Source organism: Crocodylus porosus, unplaced genomic scaffold (genome assembly GCF_001723895.1).
Source record: "Crocodylus porosus isolate Cpor-Errol unplaced genomic scaffold, CroPor_comp1, whole genome shotgun sequence".
NCBI classification, from domain to species: domain Eukaryota; kingdom Metazoa; phylum Chordata; order Crocodylia; family Crocodylidae; genus Crocodylus; species Crocodylus porosus.
In genome coordinates this window covers 147,325,286-147,344,303 of record NW_017728886.1, presented here as the reverse complement: position 1 = coordinate 147,344,303, position 19,018 = coordinate 147,325,286, and the positions used below count along the sequence as shown (strand labels likewise).

The 19,018-nt window shown below is 42.3% G+C and overlaps 1 protein-coding gene across 4 annotated transcripts in view; it reads right to left on the bottom strand.

Annotated features, from left to right (window-relative positions):
* RIPK1 (receptor interacting serine/threonine kinase 1) overlaps positions 1-19,018 on the bottom strand; it is a 52,600-nt gene that overhangs the window by 18,288 nt on the left and 15,294 nt on the right. For 3 of the 4 annotated variants that reach the window (XM_019542583.1, XM_019542593.1, XM_019542602.1), the window contains exons 2-7: positions 11,837-12,048; positions 9,079-9,232; positions 7,302-7,439; positions 4,938-5,178; positions 3,648-3,797; positions 2,656-2,732 (exon numbers count right to left, since the gene is read on the bottom strand). In XM_019542583.1, coding sequence (XP_019398128.1) covers positions 2,656-2,732; positions 3,648-3,797; positions 4,938-5,178; positions 7,302-7,439; positions 9,079-9,232; positions 11,837-12,003 — 927 coding nt within the window. In that variant the 5' untranslated portion in view covers positions 12,004-12,048. The remainder of the gene's footprint in view (positions 1-2,655; positions 2,733-3,647; positions 3,798-4,937; positions 5,179-7,301; positions 7,440-9,078; positions 9,233-11,836; positions 12,049-19,018) is intronic. The other variant, XM_019542612.1, reaches the window with a different exon arrangement.

The window sequence follows — 19,018 nt, the reverse complement described above, 5'->3', positions numbered from 1 at the left end:
AGGCTGAGAGACATAAGCCCAGTCTCCCTGCACATAAGGGGACATCCTCTGCTTGCAGCATGAAGAGGAGCTCCTGGGTGGAGGTAGGGCCTGCAGGCAGCTTTTACCCTGAGGGAGGGAGACTATTCATTTTATGACTTGTTTCTTTTTCTGTTTCATCTTCTGAACTTGCAGCCGGAGGAGAGGATTGTGGGTGCAGGGGCAGAGGAGACCATGAGCACGGGTGCCTGGGTGTACTCCCCTATTACAAGTGCCAGAAGTCCACCCCAAGCCAGAGAAGTGGAGACTAGCATAGTGAGGCGGGACCCCCAGCTTGCTGTCAAGGCAGGGCCAATGCCTGAGAGCTGAGGCCTTAATCAGTGGACCAATGCAGAAGGTGAGGCCAGAGAAAAAGGGGGCCAAGGCTCTGACAGCTGAAGCCCTGGCAAGCCCTCAAGCTTATGGGAGCACTCCCTTACATGAGAAATGTGGAGGAAGAGCAGAGGCCCCAGACTGGCTTACCGGAGTAGACAAGGCTCCTAGCAAAGTTACACCCAGCCCCAGGGACTTCTCCCCCAACAACAAACAACATTAGTCATGGCAGGAAAGAGATGGGAGGGGGGAAGTGAGACCTGGAAATGACTGGCAAGTGGAGCAGCTCACAAAGGGGGGAGGGGGGGGGACACAACCAGGTCCTGGGATGGCTACCTTCCCCTCGGGTCCTACACAGCCCCACTAATAGAGGCAGCAGTTTATTCCCTGCCTGCATGATTTCTAGAGGACTATTTACACAGAGAGATGCTTGTCAGAAAGATATATTTAACTAGAATAGCTGTATTAATTTCTTACCATATGCATTTCCTTGCATATTGTAATTGCATCCTTTACTCCCCATCTGCTTATGTTTTTAGACTGTAGGCCCTCTAGACCAGGGACTACCTTTTGTATGTGGAGCACCCAGCACAACGGCTCCCTAGTTCTGGCCTGGGTTTTAAGATGCTTTCATAACATAAGTATTTACTAGTTGACATGAATAAGGTTGGCTAAGTCCATCCTGAAAGAATCTTTATTCATTAGCTTGATTTTTAAAAAGCTTTATTATCATGTCAGTCAACACTAGACTTTTCTTTATACTGCAGAGACTTTTCACATCAGAATCTTTCAGTTCCTCATTTTGCAGTTTTGGGAAGAGAGGAACACATCTAAAATATTATAGTGTGGCAGAACAGACGCACAGGCAGACTCTTTCACTTCTCCACTTAAAATACTGGAAATCATCCTAAGCTGGCAGTAAACATTTCTTGGGAAACAACCTACTTTTCACTATTTCTCAGGTCAGGAAAACATCCCTCTATAGAGCAGTTTGCAATTGTATATCTATCAGAGGAAGAAGGGCCAGCTTGCATCTGATGGGCAACTCATAAATTTATATTTTCTTTCTTTTATTGTAATTAAGAACTTTTACATTTATTAACTATTAAAATTAGTGATGTATCAACTGCAACTACTTCATAAATTATTCTATAATTTGTGGTGTTGTGGAGGTTAGAGGCATCAGCCAGGTTTGGGCCTCGCTGCTCTAGGCAGCATATGAACGTATAGTAAATTTGTATGCATATTAAACACTCAGCAAAAGAACTTCACAAACTGTGGCTCAGAGTGTCGCCTCTAGGCTGGTCAGCAAACAGGCTTGCTGATTTCCACCAATGCCAATGGAGTTACACCACAGTAAAACTGATGTTAAGACCTAGAAGTACAATATATTTAAGTAGGTGTAAAAAGGAATAGAGACACACCAGATATGACTACTGCAGCATCACTTACTAGAATTCAGGTTAGGAGTTACCACAGGGAAAAAGTTTTAAAATTACACTGCTGTTTTGCCAACCTAGATGTGCTGTGCCTGCAGTTATCTTGGGACAGCTGCTTGCTTGATACAAGCTCAGATTGCAGTCTCCTCTGCTACCTACTCATGAGGTGCTGCAATACTGTTCAAGTGGCAACTTACCTGAGACAGCTGGTTGTCTGTTTGCTCTTATTGTATAAAGCTAATACCGATTTCACCAGTGTAAACATGCAGTGTGTTCAGGCCTTCTGCTCTGAGCAGAACCAAGTGGAGAAACATCGCTCATCAGAATCAGACCAGAATCTACCGTAGTTTCTCACAAACACACCTCCCCTCCACCCCCTCCAAAAACACCTGCTGGACACTGGGGTACACATTCTAACTGAGGAAACATGGTAAGAGCAGTTTCAGTTGCTTAAGCTTCTGCCAGGTAAAAGTGAAAATAGCTCTGTATACAATCCACAGGGAGAAGAGCAATGAGCAGGGCTTTGCTCCCTCGCTGCTGTTACTCAGTTACTTACTACAAGGAAAAGTAAGTTTGTTTGTTTGTTTGTTTGTTTGTTTGTTTTATTCTGCCTTGCAAAAACAAAATGTGTAGTTTTTATTCTGGGATGAGAGGAAAATATGGTACTCCACTGAGCTTCTTTACACTTAACATGGGTCAGGTGCTTCCACTTTAACTCATACCAAGCAAGACTTATTGAAATTCCTAGGAGTGCTCACAGAGTCCAGTCCTATTCAGTATGAGTAAGGGAGTTAGAACCTGGCCTTAGGTGGTTGCATGTACATCTTCTTATGCTATGAAGAACATGGCATGTTACCATACTTACTTTTATCTTTCTCACTTCATCTTCAACATCTTGTTCTAAGCAATGATAGTAGAATGGCTTGTATATGTTACTGATTTCTGTAAAAAGGAAAGAGTTTGGTGAAAGTTGTTTCAAGTGAAAACTATAAATTACTGAGCCACATTTGCCTACTTCCAAGAAAACTTTATACACTGGATTACACAAATTTAGAAAAGCAACAGACTTTAGTCTTAAAAAGATCAAAGTAGAGATGGTTTTATTTTCTATTCATTTTTAAAGTAGCAGATGATCTATTTAGTAACTGTCCAACTTCAATGCCCCTACAGACTGTGTCTTTCAGACTGGGAATCAAAGAGGCTGAGCAGGTAAGCAAGTCAGTGTCCTCCAAGAAAATGCTCTCATATCTTGCTTCACATGCTGCACCTTTCCTGTATTCTAAGCTGCAGCTGTGTCTTGGCAAGACAAAGATACAATTCCATTCAGCATTAAGACCAAACAGTGCAGTTCAATTGTTCATCTAAGCTGACATGCTGAGTACCAGCTTGCACCCAGAGCGCATCCTCTTTCCAAATGCACAGCTGGCAGGTATGTGAAGGATCCAAATCCTTTTGGCTCCATGTAGGTGGATGGAGGGAGTTAGAGCCTGTGCTCTTTTGTGGCCAAGAATAGCAGTTGGGCCTCTTGCTCTCCCCCTATCCTGCACACCTCATCTGCATACCTTGTACATCCTGCACACCTCACCTATGCAAGGGGCAAACACAACCTGGATCTTTCATACAAACTACAGTGGAACCTGGATCATTGGGTGGTATACAACCTGGTTAATTCCCAGTCGAGTGCTGAATTAGGGATGAGCTGCTACAGCTTTTCCCCTAAAAAGTGCTGCTTCTCCACTCAGCTGGTGCATGAGGCTCATGCATCTCTGATGCAGCTGTGTATATCTCTGTGCTCACTTTGCTGGATTTTAAAATCACTATATGTTGCACCATAATAATCAGAAAGCAGTAAATCACCTTTAAAGGTTGGCCGATTCTCTGGTACCTGTTCCCAGCACTGTTTCATTAGTATGATAATATGCTCTGGACAACTTCCTTTAATTTCATCTGTGTCTGGCCTGCTCCCATTTGTGATGCCATAGTAAATTTGTTCTTCATTTATACCATCTGAAAAAAAGAATCTTGTATCAGGCTCCTAACAGCAGGTTTTGCTGATGCAAAAGGTCAGCCCTGCACATCAAAATGGCAGAGTAAGGTTTCCTATATTTCTGCTGAAAGAGTAAAGGAAATCTTCAAAGGAAGGTACCTAAACTATACCCACCAACCTCCTGTTGGCATATGCCACCACTCACTGAGTCTGTGAGTAAATCAGGAGGCACTGATTCTGCAGCTTTTTATAGGAAGAAGCTCAATGTACAGTGAAATAAACATTGTGGACACTTGTATTGTAACTGAATGGATTTTCAGTCTTATTTATGGATCTTGCAGGAACAGATCTCTGTTGCTGCACCTGAAAACTGACAAGAGAAATCTAGCAGGCAAAGCATAGGATTGGGAGCCAAGAACATCTGGCTCAGCTTCTGTGTGTATATATACATGGTGCATCTGTAAACTCACAAAACAATTCAGGGCCTTGTAAAGATTAAGGAGTCCTGGCCTACACTTGGGCCTCTCTCTGCAGTTGGTGACCAGCAACTGCTGTAGCTGCATAAAGGCTGATTCTTATAAGCCTTGGTTTGAATCAGTTGAGCTTCCTGTTTCCAGAAGAGGTAGAGTTCAACTTGCATATTAAATGCAAACCTCTATGGATATAAACAGATCTCTCTCAGGAGAGATTTTTGTCATGGGACCCTACAGACATCTGAATCTGTTGTTCCACTTTGAGTACTTGTGAAGTATGTGAGAGAAAATGTGCTAAGACTTGCCTTAGACCTGTAAGTTAACTCTGGACAATTCATGTGAAATGCACATCAGTCCAGAAACAACCCTGTTAGGCTATATGCTTGCTGGCCACTTGCTGAGAGAGGACCAGTAATTCAGTTTGGAAGGGCTGTACCATTCCTGTTTTGATCTGGGTTAATACCTGGGACAACTGGGAACGAACAGGTGAGAAGCCTGTTTGTAGCCTACATGTCCTTGTCTACACTTAAAGGTCACTAGTAACGCAGCTACACCAATTGATGGTCAGTAATTCCTGGGGTGAAAGGGTAGGGTATTATTTAATGTTTGTAGGATATTTTAAATCTACTACATGAAATGAAAACAACATGAATTTTGCTTTAGAGAAGTTATTTCCAGATGACTTACGTTCATATGGCTCTTTGTTAGCAAAAATTGCCCAGAGCACAATGCCAAAACTGTAAACATCTGACTTCTCCACAGGTTTTATGTTCAGGGATTTTAAATGCTCTGGGGCCATGTAGAAGAGAGTGCCAGCATTGGACTGGGATGCATTCTTAGAAGCACTTTTCAGTTTCCTCTGTCGATTAGTCTCTTCTTTGGTCAGTCGACTCCAGTTTTTAAAACAGGCAACACCCAAATCAGCAATCTGCAAAACAGAGCAGATCAAAGCTTCTAAGAATGGAGGATGTGGCAAAGAGAGGAAATAGGGCAATGCATTTCACATATGACTTTAGATTATTAATATATTAGGGACCATTTATCAAAAAGTTGATTTGTCCAAAAATGAAGCATTCCAATAAATACAGGCAAGAGAAAGCAAATGAAATAAATTTAAAGTTGTATGGGCCTTTTTTGGTAAAAGCAAATGGTTGCTAACTGGGACACATTAGTCCTCAACTCCATTAAAACTTTTAGCATAATAGGACAGGCTGTTATAACACAACTTCTATTTACTTATGTACAAGTCCAAACTGGTTACAATTGCTAGAGTGATGCCTACAAGGAAAAGCTCACCTAAGGGCAGAATTTTACCCTGAACCCTTTTAAACCCAGGTTTCAGGTTGAAAGTGAAGCATTTAAGATGACGTAGCTTGGATCCATTATTTGCAGTCAGATTTCCTTTGATTCTCTTACACTCCTTCACCCTTTTGCATTCAAGGGGAGAGGGGGCTTGCATGGGCAAATCTAGGATTTTGAAAAGGAGGTTGCAGATGTTGTGCATCATCACATATAACAGAACATGCTGTTTTCTATTTAAAGAAAGAATAGAAGCTTTACTAATATGCTAGGGGTTGGGCACTATATTTAGTTTAAGATCAAAAACTAATATAACTGTACTGGAATGCTTACTAATTTGCTAAATTATATATAGTTTAAAAAACACAAAACAAAAAAGGTCAAAATAGTCAAAAGAGATTGTTTCATTAATCCTATATTCATTATAGCTGGTTGTACATACCTTAGTCAGATTCATAAAACAAAATTTAGCCTTCTAAAGTGTCTTTACAGTACCTCCAACACTCCACTACCTTAGACTATTCTGACTTATTTAGATTTGCCTTTGAATTTGGCCATAGGGTTTTATAACATGGTTATGGTAGCTTGATGAGGTTTCGTCTATACACTGAAGTTCAGACCATAAGACCTGAATACCTATGTTGTATAGACAGTAGTCGTCAGGTACATCTAGCTGGAGGATACTCAGACTGCCTTTTGCTCTAGTCTTAGCTTAACTTTGTCATGTCATTTGTCACCAGCTCATGTGTAACAAGAAGCAGAGCTCTCCTTATTAAATTATCTCACAAAAGGATGCAAGTGAGTTTCAGTTGTTTCTTGACTGGATACGAGCAGTGGATCTGAGAGGCTTCTGCAGATCCTACTCAGGGTTATTCAGTATCAACTATGCAAATCAGTTTTGATGCAAAACCCACTGAGATCAGCAGGAAGGCTCTACTACCACCAAGAGGATTTGAACGATGCCTATAAACCATTTCTTCAGAGGACTGGGGTAATATATCTTTGTAGCTGCTGGCTGATATCTAAATATAAGAAAGAAGGGATGCAAAGGACAGAAAAACAATATTGAAAGAGGGAAAAATGGAGAAACAAAAGGAGGACAGATGTGATCCATAAGAAACTTTGATCTGGTCTTCTAATATTTTGTCTCAAACTGTAGGTGCTGATGTTTGTTTAATACTGTGGTTTTAAACCTTTTCGGACTCAAGACACCTTTCACTGGACTTGCAACACCCCTCTCACCTCTGTGAATTGAGACGCGTCAATTTCAGAAACTGATTTTATAGGTCACAGAACTTATTCCCTTGCAGAGGGGCTGGGCAGCGGGGATCAGGGATCGTTCAGACAGGGACAAGACTGAGTCTGCGTTTACCTACTTAGTTTATCTGCTTACACCTCACAGCACCCTTGAAAGGAACTGGTAGAACCCCAGGATGTCCAAAGCACCCTGGTTGAGACTCATTAGTTTAAAACTTAATATGCTCTAAATAAATTAAATGGAGAGAACCAATATTTTGTCACTACTTTTTCATATCCCGTGGTGTCTTTTCACGGAGGGGAGATGAATCTGCCGGGATCAGATCCTACAGGGGCCAGTGTGCTGCTGAAATGTGCTCTTCGCCAGGCCCCAGGACCATTATATTATAAATTAATTTCAGAATCCTCCAAAAATGCTGGGGTTTGTAGAAAGTGTGTCCTCAGAATCTCTGGCCCAAATCCACAAGCTTTCTCCATTTTGAATTCTAATAGTACCTTAATATGAAAGTCATTGTCCACAAGGATGTTTTCTGGTTTCAGGTCTTTATGTACTAAACCTTGCTCGCTTAAATAAACCATTCCTTCAATGATCTCCAGGATAAACCGCCCTTTCAGAGGCACAGGAATTGTGGACTAAAATGAAGAAAAGGAAATATAGATGACTGTTGTTTTGTTTGTTTTTAAATAGCAATATAACTATTATACAGTGTTGTAAAATGAAACAAATAGACTTTAAAAGGCATCCTTTCTCAGTCTTACACAGTGTCTTTCTTCCTTCCTTCCCAGCTAAAGCAAACAACATCCTTTTATGGTGTAATCTATGCCAAAGTACACTAAAGTAAACTTGAGAACTCCATATTTACAATGGTTGATCAGTGATAGGCAATAGTCACTCTGTAATAAACCCTCAAATGATGCATCCCCTCAGCGCTCTCAGAAATTTCAACAGAATGGAATGCATGCATCTGAGGGCGGTCTTTGGCCTAATGATTCAAGGAGACTACTGTCTGCTCTTCAGTCAAAAATTACTGCCACGTTAGATCCTGGAACTAACTCAGTAGGGGCTAAATGTTGTCTTCTATGTGCAAAGCCTAATTAAATGAGACACGTGGGGACTGAAGAATGGTTGGGGGAAATGGTTTTTACCCTGCAGCTTGGTATCAGAGCAATTTTACAGGTACTTTGCTGCTACTAGCCTGCCACTAGTAACAAGTACAGTCACCTCAACTACCTATATGGATAAAAGGGGGGAATAGTAGGCATTCCCAAGCACCTTTGTAGCCTCTTTCCTCCACTCTGCCAAAGAGAAAAGTCCTTGTGCAGAAATCCAGTGTGTGGGTAAAAATGACAACTCAGTAAACTGCCCTCCCTATTTTGCAGCCTTCACAGCTGTTGCTGCACTTGGCCCTTAAGCAGAGAGATGAGGATCAGGAACTGAGGAACTTGACTATACAGTTACATCTTTAGTGACAAAAGCAACGTTGTGTCCCTTCCATGCTTCTTATCAACCCTCAACAGAGAATTGATTTCATTTCCTCATACTGAATATCGAATAAATGCGTTTCATGTATAATCCACGCCAAGGCTTAAATACCATACAGCTCACAATCTCTTCCAAACAAAAACAGAAACAATGACCTTTAAAAAATCCTGAAAAACTATTTAATTTTTAAAATGATTTTTAAAACATTCAACAGCATTAGCTTGCAATGATAATGACTGACATATTCCTGAACAAGAGAGACTTTAATCCCTGACCTATGGGTTCAGTGTTTAGTCCTTGACCCTCAGAGTCACATCATCCAGATGGCAGGGCTTCTCACATGTTGAAAATGCGGAACAGCCTTAATTGCTACTCCTTTCCCTGCTGCCAAATTTCTGGACCTACGGAGAGCCCCATGGCTAACATGGCTCCGCATAGTCAGGTGTGCAGGGCTCAGCTGGAATGAGGCCCAATCTGGGCAGACAGGGCTGGGCTGAAGAGGTACAGGGCCTGACCTAGGCACATGGGGCCCAATCCAGGTAAACAGGGCAGGGCCAAGGCAGCACAGGGCCTGACTTTGGTGTGCAGGGCTAAGCCAATCCAGGAGCCCAATCTGGGCATGCTGAGACAGGTCAAGGCAGCATGGGGGTCCAAGCTGAGTACAGAAGACCTGATTTGGGCCCACAGGACCCAACCTTGAGCATTTACTCTATGTGAGATCTAGCCCTGTGTCACTCATCTAGTACCTAGGGCCCAAAGATTGAGCACTGCTTTTAGTTCTCTACTCACTGTTTTTAGCACGCGCATCAGACTCCCCTTGTGGACATACTCCATAACCAGAGAGTAGTTCCCATCTTCCAGAATGACACCTAGTAATTTCACCACGCGATCATGTTTTAGTTTGCGCATAATCTTGCCTTCTTCAAGAAGGGAAGCATTAAATCTGTGGAAGGGAAACAACAGGGTTACATTGTGTTCAGGTGCCAGATTAGAGAGAGCATAGACAGGCTGGCAAGTCCTGTGGATTCAAGATGAAAGAAGCAGCCAAAATAAGAAACCCACTCCATCTTTGTAAGAAGACAAGCTAGATCTTTAGTTAATTTAAATCAGCACAGCTCCACTGACTTTAGTTTACACTAGTGGTTGGCAACATTTAATAAGCTTTGAGTCAGGACAATCAAGTGTGGGCAGCTCTGGCAATATGTCAGGTTTTCTCTGCACCCATGTGGTCACAGGTGCTAGGCAGGTCTCTTACACTGGTTCCGTTTAACTTTATCCCCCAAATTATTTTAAGGTTTGATTTTTCATAATGGCATAAGCACAAGTTTTGTATGTGCAATGCTGAACAATCTTGTCTAGCTAGTTTATGCATTTTATCAAAAATCAGGCATTCAATATTTTTTGTTGAGGTTTAGAAAATAGTAGTGAGTAATTTTTGCAGACCGGGCAATTGATTGGCTTAATTTACTACAAATATGTATAGTAAGATACCTAAAAAGATAGACAACTAGCTTTGTTATTCTTAAAATAAGAGCATAGTTAGACTACCAAATCAAAGTGGTAGTGCATTTCCCAAGATGTTCTATGCCCTCTAAACATTTTTATTTTAAAAACCAAAGCATCAAAACCAACCTAGGAAGAGGGAATAGCAGGGGCGATAGGGCAGCTGGACAGACCCTCAGTTGTTCTGCTTTTATTTGAAAAATGTCAGTCTCTACTTGCTATAGCTACAGTAGCAGCCTTCAAAACCTGACTGAAGGGTACTCAATGCAATAATGTCTGCCAGCGACTGCAGACAGCCTGATAAATTAGTCTGAGAAGCGTGAACTGTGCCATGTATCTTAATGGATGGTAACTCCTGCAAACAATGTTATGTTTTTAGTTGAGACTTAATGTAGAATATTAACACATTTTATAATGCAGTTTAATGTCACTCATTTTTTTAAAATACAGGTAGCTTTTAATAAGAATAGTATAACCAGGATTCTTCACAGGGTTAGGTTCCCTGGCCCTACAAAGATGAGGGTTTTTGAAGTGATGGTGAACATACAGTGCTGCTATAGACAGCTGTGCAGGACTGCTGAGGTGATCCAGCTGTTTGCTGTAGTTTTGAACCACCTGGACATGAATGATTCAGGTCCTACTGTACATGGTGGACCTGAAGATGGAGTATAATTGGTTACATTTTTTGCAAAAGGGAGAGCCTTGGTTTTCTTAATTTGTGAAATACTGTCTTACTGGCTGAAGGATCTGGAAGTGATCTGCCTGATATAGAAAGAAAGAGAGAGAAATAAAAAGGTTTTGGTTAGATAGGCTCTAGGGACCTTTTCAGGAGCTGCCCAGGCTTGGATAGAAGTATATAGGTCTTTTTGCCCAAGTGCTATTGTACAGAGACTGTCTCAAAGTTGAATTTCAGTTGGGGTTTATTACAGAGACAAGACTACCAAGGCTGTGGACATGGGATGTTTAAACAAACCTTATTGTTAAGCACTAAGGTCTTGGAATGCTGCTTGTCCAAAGGGACCTGTTAGTTGGATGTCTTAATGAATTGCACCAACTCTCAAGTAGGAAGCTCTACATGAATGTTAAAAAAATTACTTGGACCACTGTTTCACATGGACTAGAGAAAACTTAGTAAGGAAAAAAAGAAGTCCAGCCATATTACAAGGGGAAGTGGCAGTTTCCACACAATATGTTGGCTGTTCACCCTCTTCCTGGCTATTAATCAAGGGGAAACTATCTCTTCTTGGCCCTTTCTGTTATTCTGTAGCTCTTGACAACTGGTTGGGCTGCTTGCATGTACACTTGGTTCAGGCCAGAGCATCATTCTGAGCCTACCCTTTAACTAACAATCAATTTAAGGATATAAGGATAACCAAAGCACCCTTATAGCTAGGGGAGAGGAGGTGCGATCATTAATGCCATCTGTTGTAGCACTCTGCTGACTACAACTATCTCTTAATTCAGTCTCTGCTACTAAAAATGAAATGCGGAACTATTCATTAGTCTCAGTTCTGTTGTTACAACAAAACCCAAACTAGAGTAATGTGTGTCTTTTGTCTCCCTCTACTGGCTGAGATGCATAGGATTTATGACTCCAAAAATTTTTTTCCTGGCAGTCCTCACTGGGCATTTGCACTTAAATTCCTGATCGTATGTGACATTTCATTTGCATGCTTAAAAAGATAACCATGTTATCCCAGAGTTGTCCAGGGGAGTCTTTATTTTCATTTAAATGCATAAGAAATTCCTTGTTTTTATACCTTACTTATGGAAGCTATTAATTTTATCAGGAAAACAAGAACTTCATTTCATGGATAACTATAAAAGAGTTAGTTTTTCAGGGAAAGTGAAAATTGCATGCTGATTCCTGCAATATAAGAATACTTTCTGCATATATAGTACCTGTCATCCAACTATTTTAAATAATAACAGCACAACACTTTTATAGAACATTTTTTATATCTTAGATCCATGATAAGGCTCCTTCTCCCTGGCAAGGTGGCTTTGTTGTAAATGAGATTCAAATCCATGTTCTCCAACTTACTCAGTGCGTTGGGGTCCCGTGTACACTGTTTTTAACACCACAAGCCCTTGTGTCTTGTGCAAACATAAAGAAACCATCCCAAATCCTCCAGCATCTAGTTGTTCTTTTTCCAATAGATCCTTGCTGTTCATGTGGATATCTTCCAGTGAAATGCCTGCAGTCCCCATGGGTTCAGTGATTTAAAAAAAACACAGTACTCCAGTATCTATGACCTAAAGAAGGAAGACTAAGTATCATTGTTCAACATTCAGGTAGAAAATGAAGATTTGCATATGTAGGGGAACAATTCTATAACACGGTGGTGCTGACATACAAACAAGGTGCAGTAAAACCCCACCTTCCAGTTGGAAGTGCTCAGTATCTCATGCAATCAGGTCCAAAGATCATGCACTGTGGTTTACTGCAGCTTACTACCTAATGTTTAGGTGCTAATCAAACTTTCTTCTTTAGTTCGTGGATCTCCAAGCACTGTTGAGGACTCAAGATTTGCCCTTGTAACATACAATTCCTTTTCCCCCCACCCCATTTGAATACATAAAAAACCTAAAAAAATGAGGAAAGTTAAAAGGCCAGACTTTCAAAGGTATTTATGAGTCTAATAATGCAGGTAGGTACCTTCTGAGATTTTCAGAAGTACCTTAATGGCTAGTTTCCTGTATTTAAGTGCTTTTGAAGACTGATGAGCAGGGATCCTGGTTTTCCATGATAAAAAAAACGTAAATTCTCTGATAAAACCCCCAAAATCCGTGATTAAAATTAAAGGCCACCCACTGCCTCCACAGCTCTGCTTATGCCCCTTGCCCGCCACCCACAGTCTCTGCCCCCTTGCCATGCTGGAAGGGGTCCCCAGCTGTCAGTGCTATGGGACCAGGGACCCAGGTCCACAGCTCCCTACCCCCAACAGAAGGAAGCTGCAGCAGGAGCACAGAGCCTGCTCCCCTGCTCCTGCTGCCTGTTGCAGACTTGGGCAGGGGCGGGGCTGGTTCCTGGCTGCTGCGCACGCTCCCAGGGAGCAAGGGAGACCTGCACCCCCAGATCTGTATGGGGGCAGGCTGTGGACTTGAGTTTCCTTCTGCAGGGCCTCTGTAGCCCTGCAGGCAAAACCCGGCCACGCCACGCCATGCCACGCACTTTGTATTACCCCAACACCTCCCTGCTCCTCAACCCCCCAGCCAACTTCCACCCCAGCTCTGCACTGCAACCCCCCAGCCCCGACAGCCCCACTTACCAGTTCACAGGGTGCAGGAGGAAAGTGATCCTGACCTAGGCCTTGTGACTGATTAAAAGCCACAGACTCTGCCCTTCCCCCTCTGCCTCCCCCTGCCCCTCCAAGTAGGGTTGGGGCTTCCTGCCCTTTTTACAAACAGCTCTTGCAGGCTGGAACTCAACCAGCCTGCAAGAGCTGTTTGCAAAAGGGGGAAATCCGTGGCTTTCTCTGCTAAAAGAGAAATTCCACATTTTTCCTAATAAAACCAGGAGATCTGTGGTTGTCTCCATTTTGCTGTGGGAAACGGAAAACCCAGATCCCTGCTGATGAGGCACCTAACTGGATTTTTAGGCATCTAAATACCGTTGCACAACTGGCCCTTTGTGGCTTTCTGAAGATCACACAGGATGCAAGCTGCAGAGCCAACCCCCTCCGTCAGGTTTCCTGAGATAAAGTTCTTGTTTTTCACCACAACGTTATTTTTATTCCTTTACATGATGCAGTCAAACACAAATTACCAAATCCTCACTGTGACACCTACAACACTGGGCAGTTGGACTTGATGATGCAGGACATTTCCATTCAGTTAAAGTTCCTATCAAACTCAGATGAGCAGATCAGTAACTTGTCCATTACCAGATTCAGATGGAATTTTCTGGGGCTGCCCCACGTACAAAAGCAGCAGGTGCATTTGCTTGGTTTTGATAGGTCTTAGGGTAGAGATTAAAGCAAGTCTGACTCCATCAAAAATGTTACCTCTTGTACAAAACATTAACAAATGTTAACGCTCTCAGTAACCATGCAGGTCTGCCACCTTTATCTGACTGCAGCATCAGGCCCAAAACTGAAGGACCTTGCCTTCACACACTTGTGAATTATGAGCTAGTATCACTACAACCAGTGTGAACCCTTACTACAGAGAATGAGGTCAGTCAGGAGCAGGAAAAAGTCTTCTTAGGATTTGGTAAAATTTCATAGGACTGTTGTATTGTTTCATAGGATTGCTCTTTCAGGCAGGTTCAGAGTTTGCCCCTGCTCTCATTTCAGCCCAGAATGGCTAGAATTCTGGGAGATATATTTCTAGTGTTGATGGGAGCTAGAGGGTGTCAGGGGATACAAATAGTTCCCTTCCCTTCAAAATTAGGAGGATGATTACTTGTGGTGGTTTTGCAAGTATAAGAAAAAAGGCTTAATTTATTCTGGGGCTGAATAAGACCTGGAGAAAGTTTATAGAGGATGCCAACTGGAAGCCTCTGAAAAGGTCTAAGGCACCTGGGTAAGTGTCATAAAAATGTGTGCTTGATGTGAAGTGGCTTGTATGTGGTAAAATCTTAATTAAGAGCTGGCAAATTGAAGCATTTTCATCTGTCAGCAGATTGAGGTGCTAAACTGTATAAATTATAAATTGTTTTGTTTTCACTAGGCTTTTACCTTGTATGAACTGCTTTGAGTTAAGAACATGTTTTGTAGTGAAAAAGAGGCTAGGAAGATCTGTTTGCTTCCTTCTCTGTTTGCCAAGTTGAGAATCAAGTATCTAAACAAACCATACATCCTAATAAACCTGGGAACCAAGTAATGTTAGTAAGGCACGCTGACAACTGCAGCAGGTTACTCAATTAAGGCAAATAAAACCCTATCTAAAGAGGATATGGAAGGAAGTATATATGGGGCTAGGCAAGAGAGGGTTTGTTAGCTAAGCAGTATCTGAAGCCTAACTAATCAGTCTGTTAATCAGTCAAACTTGGAAAGGGTAAAATCATTAAAAGAAAGTCAAGCTCTCACCTGATCAGCACACTAACATTATAAACCAATCATACTACTGAAGCTTTTGTATAAGGAACCTGAAAGAGGGAGTGTTTTGTTTAGAGACTGGTAAAGCCAAGCCTAGACTTGAAAATTAAGAATTAAGGGAAAAGAAAATAAGAAGGGAGAGTTTGCAGCCAGACCTGATGCCTTGTTTCCTGTTGCCAGAAATAGTACTTTTTGCTGGTCGAAGAGGGAAGGTGGTCTCTACCTCCTCCCCTGTGAGCATAAGTCATGGGTGCTCACTACGTGCTCATAAGGTCTCCCTCAGGATTTCATCTGCAACTTGTTTGTTCCTGAGTATTATGCTCTGTTTGGATTCTTATTTGACTTTTTTTGCCTTTGAAAGGATGTTTTCTTGGTTCACCAGGAGAATTAATGTACCCTATGAACCAGGAAACTGAGCCAGTGCCTGCATTCACGTAGAAAGAAGGTAAGATCCTCAGTTCTGGTTCTTTCTCAGTCTGCAATTGCTTAAATAATTAATGTTTGTAGCAGAGGCAGAATTGCAATTTCTTATGCTGTTTCATAACTCAGTCCTAATCTTCCATAAAATCATTAGCAAACCTCCCATAGGCTTCCTTAGGTGTAAGTCTTGGAAGGAAGGTGTCAAATGTAACAGTGGTTTGGATGCTAATCATGATACTTGAAGACTTTTTTTTTTGGTTTTTTTTTTTTTTTACTTCCTGCTTTCTAAAAGTATTCTCAGAATTATATATCAGCAGTAGTTTGCTTCTGAATCAAAAACTGGCATATGTAAGTCAAATACTATCTAACTTAATGATTCTCAGCCAGGGCTGCACAGCACCCTAGGGTGCCCTGAGGTCCTTTCAAGGGTGCTGTGGGATCCCAAACTGTTTGCACTGTTAAGTTTACAAATTGTGGTCTTCGAGTTCTTTGCAACAAAAAAACTTCTCTACTGTTTTTCTGTAGGCAAAAAGTAAAAACTAAGAGATGGCACTTCTTCAAGGTGTGCCTTGAGTCTGTCTAGGGGTGTTTCAAGTCTAAACAGGTTGACAACCACTGACCTTGGTTGGGATGATATAGTTGGGGATGGTCCTCCTTGAGGGGGGAGGGGAGGTTTCCTGAGGGTCCTTCCAACCCTAACTTTCTATGATCTACCTAGTTGCTTTTCATTCAGATAACTAGTAGGCACATGCAGTTCTTGCAATTGCATGGATAAAGTTAGCATGCATTATTATTACTATTTTTTTTTTTTTTTTTTTTAAATGTTGATCTCTTATAGATTCATAGATTGTAAAGGGCTGGAAAGGACCTTGCAAGATGATTGGGTCCAGCCCCCCTCTACTAGGTAGGAAAAACAACTGGGGTCAGGTGATCATCCAGTTTCCTCTTGAAGATTTCCAGGGTAGGTGATTGCACCACCTCTGGAAGGAGTTTATTCCACAGTCTGGATACCCTGACTGCGAAGAAGTTCTTCCTAATGTTAAGCCTGAAACAGTCTTCCAGGAGTTTGTGGCCATTACTCCTGGTTTTCTCCAAGGGTGCCCCAGTGAACAGTTGTTTGCCGAGTCTTTGATGTATTCCCCTGATGCAGTAGTAAACTCCTACCAAGTTCCCTCTCAGCCTTCTCTTTTTTTAGGCTGAAGAGGCCAAAGTCCCTCAGCCTTTCCTCGTATGGCTTGCCTTGCAAGTCCCTGGTCATATAGGTGGCTCTTCTCTGGACTCTCTCAAGCTTTTCAATGGCCTTGTTAAAGTGCGGCATATAGTACTGAGACCAATGCTGGGTAAAGTAAAAGAATCACTTCCTTGGTTTTGCTGGGAGATGCATCAGTTGATGTATGCCAGAATATTGTTTGTCCTGCTGGCTATAGCATCACACTGATGGCTCATGTTCATACTTTGTATCTCTAAGTCCCTTTCAGTTGTGGTGCTAGTCAGGGCACATCTTGATGAGTGCACACGTGCAGTGTGAGGCACTGCAAACTGAATCTGGCACACTTGCAGCTGTTCATCATGCTGCTAATTTGCAGCACAGTGGAGTTTTTTGGGGTAAAAAAATGCTGCTGAAGAAAGCAGCATGGTGCATGCAGCGGCAGCATGACTCTGGCCAGCCAGGCTCCAGTTTCTGGCAATGCATGTTCTGGCTGCTGCCTAGGCTCCAAGTGACTGGCTTAGTGCTGCTTCTGCTCCAGAAGGGCCCCAGGACCCCAGGTAAGGCATCTGAGGCCAGTACAGGTATCACCTGGCCAGTGCACTGGAGCGCATATGCAGGGGTGTGCCCAGGGACAAAAAGCAGCAGCACAAATATGTGCCCCTATGAAGCGTACACTCAAGCGTGCTTGTCGGGACACATCCTAAGAGAATACAAATCCTGTTGATTTTGGGAGTAATAAAGAGATCCTCCACTCTAAATTATTTACAATTGTTCCACATTGCTAATGCTGTTAAAAGTCAGAAGGCTGTAAATAATCACTTGGCTTAAACAGTAGGCAGCTTGGAGAGAGGATTTTCAAAGAAGTTCTGTAACTTTTATGAATCTCAGAAGTGTGTCTCTAAAAGGGAGAGAAGAGTGAGCTGGATAGCACTGGTGTGGGAGACAGGACTTCCCCCTGCTGAAACAGGAATAGAAGACACTGACAAATGGGGAACTATGGCTAGTATCACTGATGAGCAAAAGGGTAGGAAGAATAAAGGAGACATCAGGCACACTTGCCATGGAAGAAGACTGAATGGGTCTCGTGCCATCACCTCTGGTACTGTAATTTGGATAAGGCAGAGGCTTATAAACAGCAGCTTGTCTAGGCTATAATCTTACTCCTCCAAAGTCTCTCTCTGTTGTTTGTTTGTTTGGTTTTTTTTGGTCTTGAAGTGAATTCTTGTTTTTGCAAATTGCAAACATCTAATTCAATGTCTGAATTAAAACAAAAAGCTGTCTTGGATCCTGTGGGCAAGAGGAGCAACACAGCTGTCAACTGAATATCCCAGATGAGCCTTGTTTTAATGCGTGGTTTTGTATTGACGCAATTATTCTGTGTAAAGGGACGACTTAAAAGAAATCTAAAAAGGCACAATCCCCTAACACTGGTTCTGTCACTCTAGTCCCACTACATTCTTAAATTTAGAAAGGGCTGCTCTCAATTAGTGTGGATGGTAAAACCTGCTCCTTCCCCCCCACCATGGTATGTATCTAGGTTAGGCTGTAAAGTGTCCTGAGATCCTTTCATGGGTGTTTCAGGGTGTCTCGCTTATACTTACAAACATAAGTAAGTATACTTATACTTACAAACATGATTAGCCCAGAGGTTTCAAATAAAAATTCACAGTTGTGGTCTTTCTGAATTTTTTTTTTTTGCAACAGAAAAACTTTTTTCTTTCTGTAGACAAAAAAAAGCTAAAACTAAAAGCTGGGTTTTTGCTTGTAGCTGTGTTGGTCTAAGGACATAGGCGGGCAAGATTCTTTGGGTAGCTGTGACATCTTTTATTAGACCAACTGAGTAGTTGGCAAAAAGTTCTTTTCAAGCTTTCAGGTGCAATTACCCTTCGTCAGGCATACGGAGTCTCTGCTGTTCTCCGCTGGAGAAAGGTGTGCACGCCTGAAAGCTAGCAAACCTTTTTCTAAGTACTCGTTCTAATAAAAGATATCACACCTACCTAAAGAACCTTGCAAAACTAAGAGATGGCATTTTCCTAGGGGTGCCTCAAGTCTAAAAAATTGAGAACCACTAACATAAAGGGTGGTAGAACCAACTGCCTTGTTTGAGTATAACTAACTCGCATGCTAAGAAATAGGCCGAATTTGAAGCAAATACTAGCTGCTAGGATTTGGCTGATTCGGGGGACAGTGATTCGAATCGCTGTCCCAAATCAATCTGGCCAAATCTGATTTGAAGATTCAGCCGCTGCTGAATAGGCCTGTTCGATTTGGAGATTTGGCCCCACGCCCTGCCTGGCCCCAGCGTTCCATCTCTTTTTAAAAAGAAAAAAGCCGTGCACTCACTGGATCCTGCCAGGCCGAGGGTGGTGGTGGGGTGATCCCTGCTGCACCCCACTGCCCTGTGCTCCATGGGGGTGGCTCTGCCATGAGCTCTCATCCCTTGCCCGTTCTCCCAGCCCTGTTAATGGCTGCCCTGCCCAGCCCCAGCATCCTGGCTTTTTAAATAAAAATAAGAAAGCTGGGTGGGGTGGGGGGGCCTGGGAGAGTGGACAGG